This window comes from Pleurodeles waltl, chromosome 6, assembly GCF_031143425.1.
Source record: "Pleurodeles waltl isolate 20211129_DDA chromosome 6, aPleWal1.hap1.20221129, whole genome shotgun sequence".
Taxonomy (NCBI): domain Eukaryota; kingdom Metazoa; phylum Chordata; class Amphibia; order Caudata; family Salamandridae; genus Pleurodeles; species Pleurodeles waltl.
Window position 1 is genome coordinate 103807305 of NC_090445.1, and position 22920 is coordinate 103830224.

General features: G+C 46.8%; 1 protein-coding gene across 2 annotated transcripts in view; it reads left to right on the plus strand.

Annotated features, from left to right (window-relative positions):
* The window catches only part of MED1 (mediator complex subunit 1), a 489425-nt gene that overhangs the window by 78998 nt on the left and 387507 nt on the right, over positions 1–22920 (plus strand). For both annotated transcript variants that reach the window (XM_069237453.1, XM_069237452.1), the window contains exons 9-11: positions 887–961; positions 20288–20361; positions 22140–22229. In XM_069237453.1, the coding sequence (XP_069093554.1) occupies positions 887–961; positions 20288–20361; positions 22140–22229 (239 nt within the window). The remainder of the gene's footprint in view (positions 1–886; positions 962–20287; positions 20362–22139; positions 22230–22920) is intronic.

A 22920-nucleotide genomic window follows, 5' to 3' on the forward strand; every position in this document is an offset into this window, starting at 1 on the left:
ATCAGGGCCCTTGGTACTAGAAGTACCAGTTACAAGGGACTTATCTGGATGCCAGGGTCTGCCAATTGTGGATACAAAAGTACAGGTTAGGGAAAGAACACTGGTGCTGGGGCCTGGTTAGCAGGCCTCAGCACACTTTCAATTGTAAACATAGCATCAGCAAAGGCAAAAAGTCAGGGGGCAACCATGCCAAGGAGGCATTTCCTTACACTAGTCTAGTAGTAGCACTGTAATAAAGAATCCTTTATTTTGCAACACTTGTGTGTTTTGTTTCTTGTGAGTGAGGTACTGCCCGACTACTGTGGTATTGCAAATGCTTTGCATTCCCCCTGGATAAACTTCAGCTGCTTGCCTAAGCTACCCCTAGAATGCTTTTGCTCTGGACACCTATTCACCATCCCTAAGGGTTTCCTGGACTCGATATAGGGTGCCACACCACAGGGGTACACCATAAACTGAGCCAGTGCCCTACACCACTTACTAGGGACTTACACAGGTAGAGGAGTGTGTCAATTGTATACATTGTTGCCTGTTTTTAGGGAAGAAGCACTGGCACTAGGGACCTGTTTTGCAGGGACCCAGTGCACCTCTGTTGAAAAGCCTCAGTATCAGTCAGCGAACTTGTGGGTGACCATGTCATCAAGGGCCCTTTACTGCAGTACCCCACTTCAAACTACTCCGTACACCCCACTCCACTCTTCCCCATGTCTCTAACTTGTAGCCATGCTGAACGGCATCCACACAGGTGTACTACCTGGCTAAAACACATTGTCAAAGCCAATAGCTCTAGCATAGGCAAGACCTATTAGTTTTGCCAGTGCTTGTTTGTATTTTGCTTTAGAAAAACTGATAACTTGTATTTTCCATTTTTTTCTGCCCTCTCAAGCAAACTGAAGACAAAAATGTACTTGGCAGTGCAGTCCCTTGAACTGGACCTTTCGAAGATGGCTGTGATGTACTGGTAAGACCACCATGTGTACACATGTTTCTTATCTGCAGCATTGGAGCCCATGTGCTTCTTAACCTTGTGTATTTCAAAAATCCACAGTGGAATATTTACATCTCATTCTGTTCCATCCTTTATACCCTGGTTTGCCCAGACATTCTCTGGTTAAACTGCTTTATTAACCTTCTCAATGTGATGAAGTGTTAAACTTGTAAAAATACTCATGGGTTTATCAGACTTATCGTGCAACCTACTAATGTATGCATGTGGGTTACAAAATGTGATCTGGCTTGAGTGGAGCCAGTGTGACCCAGCCAGTTATCCTGTGATCATATTGCAGTCTGTGCCAGTATTATTTGTAGCACTCATGCCTGCTACTTCATGATGGCTAAGTGATAGCAGAGAAATCAAGTGCTTAGTGTTCTGAAGGTACACACCAAAAAAGTGAAACTGTAAATGTATTTGCTTCTTTTTAGAAAAACCTCATTAGCCAACATGTTTAATGCAACTACTGTGTCTTATAGGGCTTGATGTGTTAAATTCATTGTGTGTGCATTATATTACATGTGAGGGCATATCTGCCCAAGCAGATATGCACCTGTTTCCTCTGTCAATTCTCAGACCTAGTAAGTGATCAGAGAATCCATTTTAAATATGTGTGCTGGACAGTGGCCACTATGAGTTTCCCAGCTACATGATGGCTTCACTGAAGATACAAATGTTTTGTATCAAACATCTGATATTGGTAAACCCGCCCTGATGCTAGTGTTGGATTTACCAAATACATGCACTCAGATGGCACCTTATGGGTGCCCCCGAGATAAACTCAGCCAACTACTAGTGCTTAACTGACTGGTCCTTACCAGTTCAGCAACCATAACCATGTTTCTGACCCCCAAAGGCAGAGGTTTTCAAACTTTTTAATGTGTCTCCCCGCCTCTGTATTTTTCACAATTATTCTAATAAGTTGGCAATGTTTATAAAATGCATTGGCTTATTTAAACATTGCAGTCAAGTTCTGTTAACTTTTTAAAAATTCAATAATTTATTTTCTGCTTAAAACAAAGCGCTGTTATCTGCATAATGCGTCTTTTGGCCAGAGGCTGGCACCCCCACCCCTGCCCCACTGGGATCCCTTGAGGCCCCCTCTGAGGGGCCTCAAGGTTTAAAGACCCCTGCCCTAAGGTGAGAGCCAGAATTCTCTGGGCCAGCGACAGAAGCCTGCACTTTGCCAAGGGTGTTGACACTTCCTCCAGGCAAAGTGGACATTCCAAGGCAGGAAGCTTCAAAGGCCTAGTCGCCTTTGTAATGCGACCCAGGTCTCACTAAATTAGTGGAGATGACCAACCCCCTGTCCTGAACCCACTTTTTGCTGGCAAGACAGGTGGGAATCTTAAGAAGATTAGGAGGTGTGCCCACCTCATACCAGTCTCACCCCTAAGGTGGATGAGCTGAAGTGGACACCACCTTTTAAATTTCTCCATCTTGTTTTATGTGGAATTAGACCTCAAGGGTCAGGGTTATGCCCACTTCCCAACAGAAGTGGTCATAAAGAAGGTCTAGTCACCCTAAAGGTTGGCAACCCATTGGCTGTAACACCCCTAAATTGAGTATTTAGGTGGTACCTCTGAACCCAGGAACTCAGATCCTGACATCCTAAGAAGACCAAGGACAAAGAAGAGTCGCACCTGCGGAAGAGGAGAAGAGAAGCAGCTGACCTGGTACCAACCCGCCAGCCTGTCTACAGCCCTCGACGGACTCTGCACCAAAGACGGCTCATCCTTCAGTTGAGCCTCCAGAAACTCAGGAGGACTGCCTGCCTTCTACAAAGACTCAAGACCTCCATGAGCAGCGGACCTGCTCCTCAATCAACTCTAAAGAAAGGACTCTGCAGCCCCCGGAGCCTCAGACCACAGTACCCCTCAACCGCGAGTGCTCCCAGACACAGAAACATGACACCAAAGGATACCACTGCATCCGGTGTCCCTGGGCCTTGCAGAAGAGGACCAAAGGTGTGCCTACATCTCAGAGCACCCCACGTTTGCTACCTACCTGTTGGTTTTCCTTGACTGGCTTGCCATTGAGAGCCTGCAGTCTTTTTGACTAAGGAGACCAATCCCTGTTGAAATACATTAGGCACCCAAAGCCATACTACACCTCTGCACACAGTTGCCTCAGTGCTGGCTGGAGTGCCCTGTTGGTGTGGTCCTGACCCTTGCCCAATGTTTACTTTAAGTCTCTTGAGATTGGTCTAGTAAGTGGTCGTAAAATTCCTGTTTGCTGTCTTTGTTTTCCTCCCATAGGTTAACATTGAAGCACTCAAAAATTGCACTGTGTTCTTTCTTTTTTTTGTGTGCATGTTGTAGGAAAGTACCCTCTTTCTTGACATGGTTACCCCCATTTTCTGCCTGTTGTCAGTATGTTTGACTGTGTCTACTGGGTTCCTGCTAACCAGGAACCCAGTAGTTGTGCTCTCCTCTAAATAGTACCTATTTCTTCCCACAGTTCGCATGCTTGTTCCCCCATGTAAGTCCCTAGTATATGGTACCTACGTACCCAGGGCATTGCGGTTCCAGGGTATCCCTATGGGCTGCAACAGTTATTCTGCCACCCATAGGGAGCCCATGCAAAGGGCGCTGCAGGCCTGCCATTGCAGCCTGAGTAAAACTGGTGCATGCACCCGTTTTCACAACAGGTCGCTACACCAGGTCACTACAAGTCACCCCTATGGCAGGCCCTCTCAGCCCAGACCTGTGTGTGAGGGCACCCCTGCACTAGCAGAGGTGCTCCCACAAACTCCAGATCCATTTTCCTGGACTTTGAGTGCAGGGACCCCATTTTTAAACGTGTACTGAACATATGTCCAGCTACATAATGGTAACTCCGACCCTGGACATGTTTGGTATCAAACATGCCAGAATCATACCCCAATACTGTTGCATGTATTTGGAGCATGATTCTGTGCACTCTGGGGGCCCTTAGAGGACCCCCCAGCATTGCTACCAGTAGTCTTACAGGGTTTTCTGGGCAGCCCAACTACTGTCACCCCTCAGATAGGTTTCTGCCTTCCTGATTCTTGACCTGATCAAGCCCAGGAAGACAGAACAAAGCATTATCTTTGGGAGAGGGAGGTAACACCCACTGGTTTGCTTTGAAGGGCACATTTGGTGCCCTCTGTGCATAAACCAATCCACAGTGGTTCAGGGACCCCAGTCCCTGCTCTGGCACGAAACTGAACAATGGAAAGGGGAGTGACAACTCCCCTGTCCATCACTACCCCAGGGGTGGTGCCCAGAGCTCCCCCAGAGGGTCCTTGGTTCTGCCATCTTGTTTCCAAGGTTGGCAGGGAACTCTGGGAGCATCTGAGTTGCCAGGCCAGGCAGGTGATGTCAGAGCCCCCTCCTGATAGGTGCTTACCTGGTTAAGTGACCTATCCCCATTTCAGGACTTCTCTGCAACTTCTGCTTCAACGTCTGCCCACTGGAACCACGACTGGACCCTCCAGGAACCAACAAACTGCTACAACGAAGAAGACTCTGCTGCAACTTTGATTCCACGTCTCCTGCCAACTTTGTAACATTTCCCCATCCGTGCATCCTCAGAAGACTGCACAAGAAGACAAAAGGAATCTCCCTTGCAGTGAAGGAGTCACTCCACTGCAACCGCAGGCACCTACGACAAGCGACGACCGGCTTTGTGGATCCTGCATCACGGGTGGTGGTCCGGAGTAGTCCCCTTGGTCCTCTCTGCCAGCTGTCCAACTTTAGTGGAGATAAGCCTTTGCCTTCCCACGCAGGACAGTACCCCCGTGCACTGCGTCTCTTGCAGCTGCCAAGGCTTGTTTGCATCTCCTCCAAGGGATCTTCAGGTGACATGTAGCTCTAGCCCCTAGCACTCCATCCTGCAAAGCACAGCCTTCTGCATGGTTCTCCTGCGGCGTGGGATCCCCTTTTGTAGTGCTGCGTGGGCTTCTTCTGCGAATCCTGTGTCTCCGTCCTGTGGGTGTTGCTTCGGATTCTGTGGACTCTCTGCGACGTTGAGGGTCCCTTGTGACTCCCCTTCCTGGGTTGAGTCCTCCTGGGCCTTGCTGGTCCCCCGCAGCTCCTCTTTTCCACTAACCGTGAGTTTTCCTTTGCCAAGGCTTGTTGGTGGAATTCCTGCACTGACACCCATCTGAAATCTTCCTTCCAGCATGTGGCTTCATCTGCATCCATCAGGAACTCTTCTCCGGCTCCAAGTCTGCAGTGCAGACCTGTTCTTAATCACTGTCGACCAACTCCTGCATCCCCAGTTGGGTGGGTAGTAGCTCCTACTCCTCCTGGACTCTACTGTCATTCTGGACTTGGTCCCCTCTCTTCACAGGTCTTCTTTCTTCAGGAATCCACTGCTGGTTTTCTTGCATGCTTGTCTGGGTGTTTTCTTTTTCTTCATTTCCTCCTTTTGGGTGGTTTGGGAAAAATCCAGTGTTTTACTCCTGCATTTCTGGTCGTTAGGGGGGTACTGTGTTACTTAACTTTGTGGTACTGTGTTACTTACCAGGGGTACCAGTTACAAGGGACTTACCTGGATGCCAGGGTGTCCCAATTGTGTAAACAAAAGTACAGGTTAGGGAAAGGACACTGGTGCTGGGGCCTGGTTAGCAGGCCTCAGCACACTTTCAATTCAAAACATAGCATCAGCAAAGGCAAAAAGTCAGGGGGTAACCATGCCAAGGAGGCATTTCCTTACAGCTAGTGTATATATTTAGGGCCAGATGTATAATTTTATCCAATAGCGATTACCTAATTGTGATTTTTTTTTTTGCGAATGGGAATTATGTAATCGCTATTGGAACGTATGAAACTCCAGGAGTTTCATACTGCGATTCGGAAGGGCTTGCAAATGGACCTACCTCATCAATATTCATGAGGTAGGTCGCAATTTGCGAGCCATTGCGAATGGCTACTATCACATGGATGGTGGCCTGCTGGGCTCAACAGACTACCATGTCTGTGATTGCTTTTCAATAAAGCAATCTATTTATTATTATTTTTTAATACAGCCCGTTTTCCTTAAAGGAAAATGGGATGCGTTTAAAAATGAAAAATGAAATGTTTTCTTTTCATTTTTTAAGAGTAGGCAGTAGTCCGTGGGACCACTGCCTGCTCTTCAAAAAAAAGTTTTTTCATGCAATCACAAAGGGGAAGGGGTCCTATATGGACCCCTTCCCCTTTGCGAATAAGTTACCACCTACTTGAAGTAGGTGGTAACTGAGATTTTTTTGCAACCGCATTCACGGTCACAAAACAATCATACATACCTCTGTGATTCGGTATTAGAAAGGGACGCCCTTGACACGCCCCTTTCTAATACTGAAACGGTATGTAGTCGCAAATCGGACTTGTTACATACCAAAACACATTTTTGCGATCGCAAAAGGTCCACATGTTTGATACATCTGGCCCTTGGTGTATTACTTACCTCCTAAGGGCGGGTTACTGGTCTAGTATTTTGTGATGATTTGTTCCAAAAAATAAAGTACCTTCCCATGTCTCTTAGATAAGCCTTGGCTGCTTGTCCATAGCTACCTCTAGAGAGCCTGGCTTCTAGACACCGCCTACACTTCACGAAGAGGGGATACCTGGATCTGGTAAAAGGTGTGAGTACTCTAGGTACCCACCACACACCAGACCAGCTTCCTACACAAGTGAAAAGTATTTATGCTTAAAAACGTGTGTACCTTGTAATGAAGTTCTTGGTTTCAAAGTATACACAAAAAAGAAGTGTTATTTTTCTAATTTGGTCTCTCATGTATTCTTTGAGTGTGTGTTTCATTTATTGTCTCTGTGAGTACAACAATTGCTTAGCACTTCCCTGTGATAAGCCTAACTGCTCACCCACACTACCACAAAATAAAGTGTTAGTACTATCTAGTTTTGCCTGTGCAAACCAATTGGGGATGCGCTGGACACTCTGCATGGTGTACTTCTTTTTAGGGCACCGTATAGAAATCCAGCTTCCAACGTTGTGCTTTCCAACCCCTTTTGTCCGTTCTCCATTGTCAATGTGCTCTCCCCAGCCCCACCCGTACAACCTTCATTGTCCCTGTGCTTGCCACCCTCCATTATGTGCTTACATACCCCTCGAAACCCACCCTCTGTTGTCCATGTGCTTCTCCCGTCAGCCCTCTGTTTTTCGTGTATTTTCCCAGCTTCTCATCATTGGTTGCCCATATGCTTCTCCCCTAATTCCCACCCACTCTCTAAGCCCTGCGTGCTTTGCAGCCCTGAACTTGCCCCAGCTTCTATTGATCACCTTCTGTTGGCCATGTGATTGCCTCAGTCCCTCCCTCACTCCCTCAGTTTGTGTTTCACTCATTCCATCTTGCCGGTCCTCTCCCCTCACTGATGTCCTACTCTGTCCCGCCCTCTCTCTCTGTGCTGCCCTGTTCGCAACATGGAGTGAGAGAGGATGACAGAGGAGGATGTGGGTAGGGGGCGAGGACAGTCGCGAGTGGTGGGGAAGCACCCAGCCAAAAATAATAATAAAGTTCTATGACTCAGACAGTACTAATGCGTGTTTTTAAATGTATTAGAGCGTACTGTGTCAGTCCTTTTTTTGTTTTTTTAAACAACGTTTTGTGGTCATTTGCAATGCTACAAATCATTGTTCTCATGGGTGAGACCTATCAGCATTGTCAATACTTGGTATATCATGTATCTTGAACAGGATGTATTGTTGAGTTCAAGGTGTTTTCCCCCCCCCCAAAATTCCTTCCCTACACTTTCAGAAGCAAAGCATTCTGTGTGTGGTAGATTGTTGCAGTTTTCTTTCCATATTCACCCACATGGGAGTTTCCATTTCTAGTTTTCAAAGCAAAATCTCTCTTCATTTAGTAAATGTAAGGAAATGCCTTCTTGGCATGGTTGCCCCCTGACTTTTTTGCCTTTGCTGATGCTATGTTTACAATTGAAAGTGTGCTGAGGCCTGCTAACCAGGCCCCAGCACCAGTGTTCTTTCCCTAACCTGTACTTTTGTATCCACAATTGGCAGACCCTGGCATCCAGATAAGTCCCTTGTAACTGGTACTTCTAGTACCAAGGGCCCTGATGCCAAGGAAGGTCCCTAAGGGCTGCAGCATGTCTTATGCCACCCTGGAGACCTCTCACTCAGCACAGACACACTGCTTGCCAGCTTGTGTGTGCTAGTGAGAACAAAACGAGCAAGTCGACATGGCACTCCCCTCAGGGTGCCATGCCAGCCTCTCACTGCCTATGCAGTATAGGTAAGACACCCCTCTAGCAGGCCTTACAGCCCTAAGGCAGGGTGCACTATACCATAGGTGAGGGTACCAGTGCATGAGCATGGTACCCCTACAGTGTCTAAACAAAACCTTAGACATTGTAAGTGCAGGGTAGCCATAAGAGTATATGGTCTGGGAGTTTGTCAAACACGAACTCCACAGCACCATAATGGCTACACTGAAAACTGGGAAGTTTGGTATCAAACTTCTCAGCACAATAAATGCACACTGATGCCAGTGTACATTTTATTGTAAAATACCCCACAGAGGGCACCTTAGAGGTGCCCCCTGAAACTTAACCGACTGTCTGTGTAGGCTGACTAGTTCCAGCAGCCTGCCACACTAGAGACATGTTGCTGGCCCCATGGGGAGAGTGCCTTTGTCACTCTGAGGCCAGTAACAAAGCCTGCACTGGGTGGAGATGCTAACACCTCCCCCAGGCAGGAGCTGTGACACCTGGCGGTGAGCCTCAAAGGCTCACCCCTTTGTCACAGCCCAGCAGGGCACTCCAGCTTAGTGGAGTTGCCCGCCCCCTCCGGCCACGGCCCCCACTTTTGGCGGCAAGGCTGGAGGGAACAAAGAAAGCAACAAGGAGGAGTCACTGGCCAGTCAGGACAGCCCCTAAGGTGTCCTGAGCTGAGGTGACTCTAACTTTTAGAAATCCTCCATCTTGCAGATGGAGGATTCCCCCAATAGGATTAGGGATGTGACCCCCTCCCCTTGGGAGGAGGCACAAAGAGGGTGTACCCACCCTCAGGGCTAGTAGCCATTGGCTACTAACCCCCCAGACCTAAACACGCCCTTAAATTTAGTATTTAAGGGCTACCCCGAACCCTAGAAGATTAGATTCCTGCAACAACAAGAAGAAGGACTGCCCAGCTGAAAACCCCTGCAGAGGAAGACCAGAAGACAACAACTGCCTTGGCTCCAGAAACTCACCGGCCTGTCTCCTGCCTTCCAAAGAACTCTGCTCCAGCGACGCCTTCCAAAGGGACCAGCGACCTCTGAATCCTCTGAGGACTGCCCTGCTTCGACGACGACAAGAAACTCCCGAGGACAGCGGACCTGCTCCAAAAAGACTGCAACTTTGTTTCAAGAAGCAGCTTTAAAGAACCCTGCAACTCCCCGCAAGAAGCGTGAGACTTGCAACACTGCACCCGGCGACCCCGACTCGGCTGGTGGAGAACCAACACCTCAGGGAGGACCCCCGGACTACTCTACGACTGTGAGTACCAAAACCTGTCCCCCCTGAGCCCCCACAGCGCCGCCTGCTGAGGGAATCCCGAGGCTTCCCCTGACCGCGACTCTCTGAAGCCTAAGTCCCGACGCCTGGAAAAGACCCTGCACCCGCAGCCCCCAGGACCTGAAGGACCGGACTTTCACTTCAGAAGTGACCCCCAGGAGTCCCTCTCCCTTGCCCAAGTGGAGGTTTCCCCGAGGAAGCCCCCCTTGCCTGCCTGCAGCGCTGAAGAGATCCCTTGATCTCTCATAGACTAACATTGAAAACCCGACGCTTGTTTCTACACTGCACCCGGCCGCCCCCGCGCTGCTGAGGGTGAAATTTCTGTGTGGGCTTGTGTCCCCCCCGGTGCCCTACAAAACCCCCCTGGTCTGCCCTCCGAAGACGCGGGTACTTACCTGCAAGCAGACCGGAACCGGGGCACCCCCTTCTCTCCATTCTAGCCTATGCGTTTTGGGCACCACTTTGAACTCTGCACCTGACCGGCCCTGAGCTGCTGGTGTGGTGACTTTGGGGTTGCTCTGAACCCCCAACGGTGGGCTACCTTGGACCAAGAACTGAACCCTGTAAGTGTCTTACTTACCTGGTAAAACTAACAAAAACTTACCTCCCCCAGGAACTGTGAAAATTGCACTAAGTGTCCACTTTTAAAGTAGCTATTTGTGAATAACTTGAAAAGTATACATGCAATTGAAATGATTCAAAGTTCCTAATGTACTTACCTGCAATACCTTTCAAACAAGATATTACATGTTAAATTTGAACCTGTGGTTCTTAAAATAAACTAAGAAAATATATTTTTCTATAACAAAACCTATTGGCTGGATTTGTCTCTGAGTGTGTGTACCTCATTTATTGTCTATGTGTATGTACAACAAGTGCTTAACACTACTCCTTGGATAAGCCTACTGCTCGACCACACTACCACAAAATAGAGCATTAGTATTATCTATTTTTACCACTATTTTACCTCTAAGGGGAACCCTTGGACTCTGTGCATGCTATTCCTTACTTTGAAATAGCACATACAGAGCCAACTTCCTACAGTAAACGTTTGTGATATGTGACAGGGTTGCTAAATTAAGTCTTTTATCCACCAAACTATAGGCATTATTGCGAAATTCCTCAGATCCTGCATGAAGATTATTTAGCTCTGTGCTAATCTTCTTCAAACTAAGTATCCTTGCTAAACTCTTAAAGCATTATTAACTTAAACATTTAGTATGATTGGATGCAAACATTTCATTAAGTCCATTTTAAACTAGGAACCAAGTTGCTTGCATGAAAACTTGTTGTACCTCGAACAAATCATTTGAATGATGAATCTGAAATTGTATGTATCTCATTCCTGCAAAATGAATAGATAATTCAATAATTTATCCATTCCAAAGTTGCACTTGTATTTCCAGAGGGTAACTAATCCAGACACTGATGTATTTTTGTTGGTGGATTGTAAACTTTCAAGTTGAGATAATCTGAAGGGTTCAATGTATTGCCAAGTGACCGGAATTGAGGCACATTCTCAAAATATAATGTTCGGCAAGGCATTTTTGTTCAAGAACCTGCAATTTGTTTTTATGCTTTTGGAAGCTTCTCTAGCGTTTGTTAGAAAAATGTCATATTTAACAAGCATTAACAATGCCAGTAGTTCTGGCTTTAAAAATATGTTGTGTGGTAATGCCAGGCATTACAAGTAGATAGCATAGGAATGGATATTGTAAAGAAATGGCTCCCTGTTGCAGTTACCCCCCACTTTTTGCCTGATACTGATGCTGACTTGACTGAGAAGTGTGCTGGGACCCTGCTAACCAGGCCCCAGCACCAGTGTTCTTTCACCTAAAATGTACTTTTGATTCCACAATTGGCACTAAATTCTTAGGTTCAGGGGAGCCCTTAAATACTAAATTTAAGGGCGTGTTTAGGTCTGGGGGGTTAGTAGCCAATGGCTACTAGCCCTGAGGGTGGGTACACCCTCTTTGTGCCTCCTCCCAAGGGGAGGGGGTCACATTCCTATCCCTATTGGGGGAATCCTCCTTCTACAAGATGGAGGATTTCTAAAAGTCAGAGTCACCTCAGCTCAGGACACCTTAGGGGCTGTCCTGACTGGCCAGTGACTCCTCCTTGTTATTCTCATTATCTCTCCTGGACTTGCCGCCAAAAGTGGGGGCTGGGTCCAGGGGGCGGGCATCTCCACTAGCTGGAGTGCCCTGGGGCATTGTAACACGAAGCTTGAGCCTTTGAAGCTCACTGCTAGGTGTTACAGTTCCTGCAGGGGGGAGGTGTGAAGCACCTCCACCCAGAGCAGGCTTTGTTTCTGTCCTCAGAGAGCACAAAGGCTCTCACTGCATGGGGACAGAAACTCGTCTCTGAGCAGCAGGCTGGCACAGGCCAGTCAGTCCTGCACTGAACAATTGGGTAAAATACAGGGTGCATCTCTAAGATGCACTCTGTGTGCATTTTTTAATAAATCCAACACTGGCATCAGTGTGGGTTTATTATTCTGAGAAGTTTGATACTAAACTTCCCAGTATTCAGTGTAGCCATTATGGAGCTGTGGAGTTCGTTTTTGACAGACTCCCAGACCATATACTCTTATGGCTACCCTGCACTTACAATGTCTAAGGTTTTGCTTAGACACTGTAGGGGCATAGTGCTCATGCACATATGCCCTCACCTGTGGTATAGTGCACCCTGCCTTAGGGCTGTAAGGCCTGCTAGAGGGGTGACTTACCTATGCCACAGGCAGTGTGAGGTTGGCATGGCACCCTGAGGGGAGTGCCATGTCGACTTACTCGTTTTGTCCTCACTAGCACACACAAGCTGACAAGCAGTGTGTCTGTGCTGAGTGAGGGGTCCCCAGGGTGGCATAAGATATGCTGCAGCCCTTAGAGACCTTCCCTGGCATCAGGGCCCTTGGTACCAGGGGTACCAGTTACAAGGGACTTACCTGGGTGCCAGGGTTGTGCCAATTGTGGAGACAATGGTACATTTTAGATGAAAGAACACTGGTGCTGGGGCCTGGTTAGCAGGGTCCCAGCACACTTCTCAGTCAAGTCAGCATCAGTATCAGGCAAAAAGTGGGGGGTAACTGCAACAGGGAGCCATTTCTTTACACCAAAGAAAACAGTGTTGTTGTTTTTTTCAAAGTGCCTACCTGTGATTTTGGCCTCTAGCTCAGCCAGCACCTAGGGAAACCTACCAAACCTGTGCATTTTTGAAAACTAGACACCTAGGGGAATCCAAGATGGGGTGACTTGTGGGGCTCTCACCAGGTTTTGTTACCCAGAATCCTTTGCAAACCTCAAAATTTGGCTAAAAAAACACTTTCTCCTCAGATTTCGGTGACAGCAAGTTTTGGAATCTGAGAGGAGCCACAAAAATGTCCTCCCACCCAGCGTTCCCCCAAGCCTCCTGATCAAAATGATACCTCACTTGTGTGGGTAGGCCTAATACCTGCTACAGGAAATGCCACAAAACACTATCTGAACACATCAAAATTATCAAATACAAAACTACCTGTTTTTAGGGCAGGGCGGGGGCGCAACCTGCGTTTTTTGGTCTGGGCTCAGCAGCCATCCAGGGAAACCTACCAAACCTTGACATTTCTGAAAACTAGACACCTGATGGAGTCCAGGGAGGTGTGACTTGCGTCGATTCCCCCCAATGATTTCTTTCCCAGAATCCTCAGCATACCTCAAATTTAACTAAAAAATCACTTTTTTCCCACATTTCTGTGTGTGATCACCGCACCGGGACAAATTTCCTACCATCCCCTCAGTCTCCCAGTAAAAATGATACCTCAGTTGTGTAGGTGGGCCAAGTGCCTGTGACAGGGAAGAGCCAAAAATATGTTGAAATTGAAAGGTAACCAAAGCCGGTCCAAAAGGGCAGTTTGGAAAAAAAACATTTTTAGGCTGAAAAGTGCAGCAGAATTTTTATCAGTATAGATGGGACAATGTTAAGTGGTAGGAATTTTGTGGATTCCTGCAGATTCCGTAAGGTTCCATTACAAAAATGTGCAAAAAATGTGTGATTTTCAGCAAAGTTGGAGGTTTGCAGGGCATTGTAGTTAAGAAAATGGTCCGGGGTGCATGTGAAGAACACCATTCTGGAATCAACCAGATGTTTAGTTTTCAGATGTCTGGGTCATGTGGATTTTTCTACATGGCAGCGTCCCAAAGTCAAAAAAGTGTAGCCTCATGGCCCAAAGGTAAATCCAAAACCCAAAATAATCAAATGCCTTATTGCTTGCTGCGGGATAAAATGTTTTAGTGTGCGGGGGGAGAGCTGAAAGACTGTTACCCCCTTCATTTGGTATGGGTGCATAACTAGGTCCATACTGGTTGGTAGCCACCACCCCACTTTTTTTTTTTTTTTAATTCCATGCCACCTAGTAGACTTTCTCCCCCCCCGGTGTGGATCAGAGGTAATTGCCCCATCTGCCCACTGGTGGGCAGAAAAACCTTCACCCCATTTATTTGGGGTGGGGGTATGGCTGTACCCCCACCCTCTTATTTTGAAACAAAATCTTCCCTGGTCTCTGGTGGGCTTTCTGCCCCCAAGGGGGGCAGATGAGCCTCCCAAAAATAGGCCGAGGGGAAGCAATTCCCCTTCCAGCCCTGACCTAGGGGGAGGGCCGGTAAATGTTACGTCCATGGCGCCACACAGGGGCAGCCATGTATGTAACCATTACGTTCATGACGTGCAAGGGGTTAAAGAATTAAAAAACAATATCATGCAATGACACATGTTTTGTAATGCATAACACAACACTACTCAAACTGTCATATATTGTTTAAAAGAGAGATTTGAGGACTTTCTAAAATGTAGTCCATCTGTTCTTACCTCTGATGGATTGTAACTGGTTCTGTGGTTTGACAAACCTTGTAAACATATAAATGTCATCTGGATGCTAAAAACATTTTTTTTATGGATTTCAAGTATGGCAGAGATGGGCATGGGAAATAACTATGTTGGCATGTGTTAAAAGCATTTTGAGAACAACAGTGCAGTTTTGTGTGATATCCCTGCTTGTGTTAGTGTTACTAGTGAAATTCAATCTCTGTTCATACAGAGTCAAGGGGCAAGAGGCAGACCAGCATCTGAATCCTAGACAAATATGTAAAGTTTAGAAGCATAGGGCCACAAGCCCTATAAAACTATTGTAAAGAAATGGCTCCCTGTTGCAGTTACCCCCCACTTTTTCCCTGATACTGATGCTGACTTGACTGAGAAGTGTGCTGGGACCCTTCTAACCAGGCCCCAGCACCAGTGTTCTTTCACCTAAAATGTACCATTGTTTCCACAATTGGCACAACCCTGGCACCCAGGTAAGTCCCTTGTAACTGGTACCCCTGGTACCAAGGGCCCTGATGCCAGGGAAGGTCTCTAAGGGCTGCAGCATGTCATGCCACCCTAGGGACCCCTCACTCAGCACAGACACACTGCTTGCCAGCTTGTGTGTGCTGGTGGGGAAAAAATGACTAAGTCGACATGGCACTCCCCTCAGGGTGCCATGCCAACCTCACACTGCATGTGGCATAGGTAAGTCACCCCTCTAGCAGGCCTTACAGCCCTAAGGCAGGGTGCACTATACCACAGGTGAGGGCATAGGTGCATGAGCACTATGCCCCTACAGTGTCTAAGCAAAACCTAAGACATTGTAAGTGCAGGGTAGCCATAAGAGTATATGGTCTGGGAGTCTGTCAAACACGAACTCCACAGCACCATAATGGCTACACTGAATACTGGGAAGTTTAGTATCAAACTTCTCAGAATAATAAACCCACACTGATGCCAGTGTTGGATTTATTAAAAAATGCACACAGAGGGCATCTTAGAGATGCCCCCTGTATTTTACCCAATTGTTCAGTGCAGGACTGACTGGTCTGTGCCAGCCTGCTGCTCAGAGACGAGTTTCTGACCCCATGTGGTGAGGGCCTTTGTGCTCTCTGAGGACAGAAACAAAAGCCTGCTCTGGGTGGAGGTGCTTCAAACCTCCCCCCTGCAGGAACTGTAACACCTAGCAGTGAGCCTCAAAGGCTCAGGCTTCGTGTTACAATGCCCCAGGGCACTCCAGCTAGTGGAGATGCCCGCCCCCTGGACACAGCCCCCACTTTTGGCGGCAAGTCTAGGAGAGATAATGAGAAAAACAAGGAGGAGTCACTGGCCAGTCAGGACAGCCCCTAAGGTGTCCAGAGCTGAGGTGACTCTGACTGTTAGAAATCCTCCATCTTGCAGATGGAGGATTCCCCCAATAGGGATAGGAATGTGCCCCTCTCCCCTTGGGAGGCGGCACAAAGAGGGTGTACCCACCCTCGGGGCTAGTAGCCATTGGCTACTAACGCCCAGACCTAAACACGCCCTTAAATTTAGTATTTAAGGGCTCCCCAGAACCTAGGAACTCGGATTCCTGCAGCCTAAGAAGAAGAGGACTGCTGAACTGAAAAACCTGCAGAGAAGACCGAGACACCAACTGCTTTGGCCCCAGCTCTACCAGCCTGTCTCCCCACTTCTAAAGACACTGCTCCAGCGATGCGTTCCCAGGGTCCAGCAACCTCTGAAGCCTCAGAGGACTACCCTGCATCTAGAAGGACCAAGAACTCCCGAGGACAGCGGCTCTGTTCACCAAAGACTGCAACTTTGCAACAAAGAAGCAACTTTGAAACAACACACGCTTCCCGCCGGAAGCGTGAGACTTTGCACTCTGCACCCGACGCCCCCGGCTCGACTTGTGGAGAACAAACACTACAGGGAGGACTCCCCGGCGAATACGAGACCGTGAGTAGCCAGAGTTGACCCCCCTGAGCCCCCACAGCGACGCCTGCAGAGGGAATCCAGAGGCTCCCCCTGACCGCGACTGCCTGCTTCTAAGAACCTGATGCCTGGTAAGGACACTGCACCCGCAGCCCCCAGCACCTGAAGGATCCGACCTCCAGTGCAGGAGCGATCCCCAGGTGGCCCTCTCCCTTGCCCAGGTGGTGGCTACCCCGAGGAGCCCCCCCCTTGCCTGCTTGCATCGCTGAAGAGACCCCTTGGTCTCCCATTGAATCCTATTGCGAACCCGACGCCTGTTTACACACTGCACCCGGCTGCCCCGTGCTGCTGAGGGTGTACTTTTTGTGTGGACTTGTGTGTCCCCCGGTGCCCTACAAAACCCCCCTGGTCTGCCCTCCGAAGACGCGGGTACTTACCTGCTGGCAGACTGGAACCGGGGCACCCCCGTCTCCATTGAAGCCTATGCGTTTTGGGCACCACTTTGACCTCTGCACCTGACCGGCCCTGAGCTGCTGGTGTGGTAACTTTGGGGTTGCTCTGAACCCCCAACGGTGGGCTACCTTGGACCCAAACTTGAACCCCGTAGGTGGTTTACTTACCTGCAAAAACTAACAAACACTTACCTCCCCCAGGAACTGTTGAAAATTGCACTGTCTGGTTTTAAAATAGCTATATGTCATTTAAGTGAAAACTGTATATGCTATTTGGCTAATTCAAAGTTCCTACATGAAATTTCCATTTCATTGGTAGTATTACTTGTAAATCTTGAACCTGCGGTTCTTAAAATAAACTAAGAAAAGATATTTTTCTATACAAAAACCTATTGGCCTGGAATTGTCTCCGAGTGCGTGTTACTCATTTATTGCCTGTGTGTGTACAACAAATGCTTAACACTACTCCTTTGATAAGCCTACTGCTCGACCACACTACCACAAAATAGAGCATTAGAATGATCTCTTTTTGCCACTATCTTACCTCTAAGGGGAACCCTTGGACCCTGTGCATACTATTCCTTACTTTGAAATAGTGCATACAGAGCCAACTTCCTACAGCTATACTTTTGAATGTAGATATGTTATCAGTGTTGTGAAAATGTAGTTTGATAATCTAGTTGAGTTGCAATCACTCAAATAGCTGCGTCTGAGATGTTCTATAACAACATAGTGTTATTTTGAAGTCTTATATATGAGGGCAGAATAATCGATGAAAACAAATCTTCATGGGTTTGTACCTAATTGCTTCTCATAGCTGAGGTCTGATACAAGAGCCATGATTGCGAGCTTTCCTGTTTTTAGTATTGTATGTCCCCTTCTGCAGAAAAATTGCCTTTTTTTTTTTTCTTTTTTTTTTTTTTTTACATGGGCACCCCCACCTTTTACCTGGTACATGATGCAATTTTGACTGACATTGCAATGGGTTCCTGCTATGTAGGTCCCTAGTGGCACATCTCTTTCCTTGAAACTGTACAATTGTTCCCCAGTTAGCAATACCTTTGGCACCCCTGTAAGTCCCTAGTAAATGGTACCCATGGTACCTAGGATGTAGACACCAAAATAGAGGGTCCTCAAGGGCTACAGCATGTATTGTGCCACCCTCAGGCACCCCTAACTTTGCCCATGCAAACTGCCATTGCAGGCTGCGTATATTGGTGCAGCTCAAAATGAAAACACAACATGGCACAAAGCCTATGCGCCATATCCCCTAACACTGAACAGCAGGTCTTACAGCCCAAAGGCAGGGTGCATTATATATCATGTGTGGACATATCTGCGAGATCAGATATGCCCCTATTATGTCTTTGTCGATTCTTAGACCTAATGAGTGAGCAGGGAAGCCATTTTAAGTGCACGAGTTGGACACTAGTCAGTACAAAGTTCCCCTGCTACATGATGACTTCAATGAACCTAGGGATGTTTGGTATCAAACATCTCATATTAATCAGTCCTCACTGATGCCAGTATTGGATTTATTAATTCATGCACCCAGAGGTCACCCTACGGGTGCCCCCTGAAAAACTTGTCAACTTCCGATGCGCTGAGTGACTAGTATTAGGCAGTCTGCCACCAACAGCCATGCTTCTGACCCCCAGTGGTGAGAGCCTTGGCTCCTGGGCGGTCAGGAACAAAGCCTGCTCTGGGAGAAGTGTTTACACCCCCCAACAGGATGACCTGTAAATCTGCAATTAAAGGCATGGGGCTTCAAAGAAGCCCTCCACCCTTGGTATGCAGATCTGGCTTCCCTCAGAAGGAAGATGCCAACCCCCCCTGCCCCAGAACCCATTTGGCACCTGGACAGGTGGGAAAATGAATAGTCAGAGATGCATGCCCACTCTCAGGCTGGTTCCACCCCTAAGATAGGCTACCTGATTTAGAGACGAAATTTAGAAATCTGCCATCTTGGAAATGGAAGAACTAGGAAGTCTGGGACAGGGTTATGCCCACTTCCCACAGTAAGTGGTCACGGAGGAGGTGTTGTGACCCCAGGGGTAGGTATCCCAGTGGCTACTACCCAATATTCCCCTAAATGCCCTAAATTCAGTATTTAGGGGAGCCCCCGGCACCAGCAAATCCGATTTCTACTGACCTACGAAGGAGGACACTCAAGCCATGAATGCAAAGACTGAGGAAGAAGCAACCGACTTGGCACCAGCCCTGCCGGCCTGTCTGCTTTTCTCGCAGAATTGCTGCAAAGTCATCTCGTTCTGCAAGCTGTTGTGCCTCCAAAAGCCTTGTAGGGCTGCCTGACTTCAACAAAGAGACAGAAACACCTGTGGAGGAGCAGAGCTGCTTTCCTGCATTCTGCAGGCATCGCACGAGAGACAAAAAAGGACTCTAGACTGCCGAAACCCCATACCGGGAAGCACCACTGCACCTGTGCCACTTAGCCCGAGTTCAAGTGGGCCAACGGTGCCAGGGCCCTCAAGAGACAAAGCCCACCTAGGACTTGCCTGCTGTAGGCTCACTGGTGCAAACTGCAGCCTCTGTTTTCAGAACCACTCGACCATGGGTGCTCTTGGTGATGAAAATCTGATGCCTCAAGGCACCTCTGCACCTGTCTGTGGAGAAGAGGACCCAAGGTGTCCCAACGTCCCCGATAATGGCGAGTGCTGAACCCACCTGTTGGTCCAGCTTGACTGGCCTCCCAGTCCAAACCTGCAGCCATCTCCTAACCGGACTGATCCCCATAAACGAACATTGGGCACCCCACACTGTATTGCACCAATGCACCTGGTGGATCCAGGGTGAACTGTTGGTAAGCCTTGGACCTTGCCCCATACTTACCTTAAGTCCAGAAGATTGGTCCAAATGCAGTACATGTTTTCACCTATAGGATAACATTGGGCACCTGACACTAAAAAGCAGCTCTGCACCCGCCCACCCCAGTGCCAGCCGAGGGGACCTGTTCGTGCTTCCTGGATCTCGCCTCATACTTAACTTAAGTCCAGGAGATTGGTCCTGTGCGTCACTGTACTATTCCTGTATGCAGTATTTGTTTTTCCTCCATAGGATAACTTTGCGCCTCTGGAGAAATGTCAACTATTGAAACCTAAAAGTATTTCTCTTGAAAACGTATTTAACTGATAGTATTGATTGGTGCCTAAATATATATAAAGATACATGCTATTTGTATAAATTGGTGTGGATCTCCTTATTGAGCTGTGTGCATCAGTTATTGACTGTGTGTATTTGCAGATGTCTAACACTCCTCTCTGATAGGCCTAAGACTGCTCAATCACACAACCCACTAATAGAGCACCCTGGGATTGCTAGAGCAAGCCCGTGTCCACTAGAGGGGAACCCCAGAACTCTTTGCACAGTATATCTCATTTTGATTACTATATAAAGATCCAGCTTCCTAAACCTTCAAGATCATTATTTTACATTAGAAAATGTTCCTGCAATGCTTAAGCAAATTGTGATATCTAGTGGCAACGGCTGATAGAACATGATTTGCCTATTACTATTTCTTTCTTATATAATTCACCCCCACAAGGCCAGTTGTGTTGTTAAAGTACTGAACTACAATGTCTGACTTTTTGCAGGCAAGCCACTAATGCAAGCACTTTGGAGAAGATCCTGCATGGCAGCGTGGGCTTCTTGACCCCGAGAAGTGGAGGTACTCATGTATATTTTTCACAGTTCTGAAGCTTACCTTCTCTCTTTTATGGTCATTTTACCTTCTGTGGTAGGAGCTCTCTGAAGGTGTGGTTCAGCTGTTTAGAGTCAGCTCTGTTGAAAGGTTCTTACCATTAGCACTTTCTATCTATGTCTTACGTCTGGTGTGAAGAAATGACCAATTTCAAGTCTGAGAAGAAGTTCTTTTTCCACAATCCTATAGGTTTTCAATCGGATATTTAACTAATGTTTCCCAAATAAATTCCTTCTCTCTGAGCATGTCTGTGCATGTTTCACAATCCTTTTCATGTTACTCTATATGTATATCGCTCTGGGCAGTGTAGCTTGTGGTGATGGAACCATTGTGGTGATTGATTACTTCTGACTGATTGATTATAGCAATTCATTGCTTTTGAGTAGCAGCTGGTTAGTTGGAGCAATCTAAGAAAGTGGAGGAGATTATACCTTAGTGGTTGAAACTCTTGGTTGTTATACCTTTGTCAGTGGTGGGAAAAATTATGGGAACAGTATCTTCTGCTCCACAGCTCGACCTTCTCTTTAGCTTGTGGACCCTGCTTAGAAATTTATCAAACAGAGAGGTAGGCATTAATGCGAACAGGGTGTCCGTCACATGGTCCTCTTGGCTTCTCCTGGATCAAGCATTCCTTGAACAGGCTCACATAGTTTTTAACCCTCTAACAGGCCCCACCCGCTTCCACCACCAAATAAACACATTTTCCCTAGTCTCTCTCACTCTTGTCTCTCATCCTTCTATTGAATGCCCCTAACCAAGCTTACCAACTCAACCTTTGTTTCATTCGCCTACTTAATTTTTACTTCAAGGGTTGCTGTCTCTCACCTTTCTTCTTGTGCTCTTACCTTTCCCTCCAGATGCCTAACTGTGATACTGTCATCTGTTGTGATGCATATATTTCGGGAAGGCTCTTACTTTTTAGTTACCTTTCACTCCCTGCCCTTAATCCCTGTATTCTTCCTTACACCCCTACCAGCACTGTGAGGCTGCATCGGGACTGCATTCGACCATTTTACAATCATCCTAATTGGGCTTGTTAAAAGTATTTGTTCTCCTTTTCCAGATTGTTATTCAAAATAGCAATCCATTATCTGCTAAATTACCTTGAAATGGTTTTGGATTTAATGTATGCATTAGTGATTGTTGATATATATCATAGGTTGGTATATGCCTTAATACTTTTTCCAATCACAGTTGTCTGTTGTCTTAAAAGCTGGAATGGCTTCGCGAATGTGCCTTTGAGTTGAAGCTCTTTTCCTATATTAGTGGATCTGTCTTTGTTCTGTTTCTGTGGTTATCTGTAGTAGTTTTGTTGTGTGTTGTCTCTGTATAACTGTGCGTTCTGATTCACTCACTTAGTGCTGGTGGTGTAGCATTAGCATTGGTACATCTACTGGGTGTCTCTCTTTTGGGAGTGAAAATAGGTGTGCATTACTGCTTTGTTCTCTGATACAGGTTTCTGTACTGTTCATGTAGCTGTGCTTGTGTCAGTGGTTGTGTGGGTTTGCTTCTTGTTTGTGTGGATATTTCTGTGTTGGTGTAGCATATCTGGGGATACTAGTCTAGGTTTTGTTAGGTGTCTTTGATGCATGTCTGTTCTAGCTGTAGCTGTGCCTGTGTGCTGATACCCCATCTGATATACCTGATGTGGTTGAATGTGAGTTTGTTTCTGTTGATTAGATGTATGCTAGAGTACTATGATTGTGGTTTCTCTGTGATCATAACTAATGTTGTCCTCCACACAGGTCAGCTGATGTCTCTTAAGTACTACATTTCGCCATACGACTTATTTGAAGATGACACGGGAGCAAGCATAAGTCTCACTGAAACCAATGGTATGTGAATAGGAACATCTTACAATCATGGGTCACTTAACTCAGCCCTCTCTTCTGCGGATATCCGTTTGTCTAGAATTTGTATTTGTTTAGTTAAAATAAAGTTATGGTTAAGGATCAAAACAGTATACCACAGGATTTGACAGTTGTGCATGAAATGCAATGCTTATGACCTCAGTCTTGATGTGACAGACGATTCCAACGGTATTAGAGTACCACTAACATATTAATGAGAATAATGTAAATATAGTATTATTTATTGGTCTGAGCATGTCATTTAATAATGTGCTTTAGATTTTATAACTTATTGCTATAAAGTTTGTCAGGTGGTATGCATTGTATCGCTGTTGTGCAAGTTATGGTGTACAGAGCTACCAGTAACTAGCTGATTTCAGTGGTGTTCAGTTTTAATTCTTTACCATAACTGTACTTTGATTGTGGGATTGTTTTAACTAATTTCAAGAGGTTTGTTTTTTTAAATATGTGTTTGTATTATGATTTAATCTGCCCATAACTTCACTTTCGCTCTTTTTCTTTCTTCAGAGAATTTCTAGAATGACTGATATACTACATCCTATGTCTCTCAAACCGGCTCTTTCTCCACTGTGCACAATCTTCAGTCGTTCACAAAAAGAGATTGACTGCAGCCCCATTCCCAACTTGTTGTAGGCAGCCAACCCCCGCTACTCAC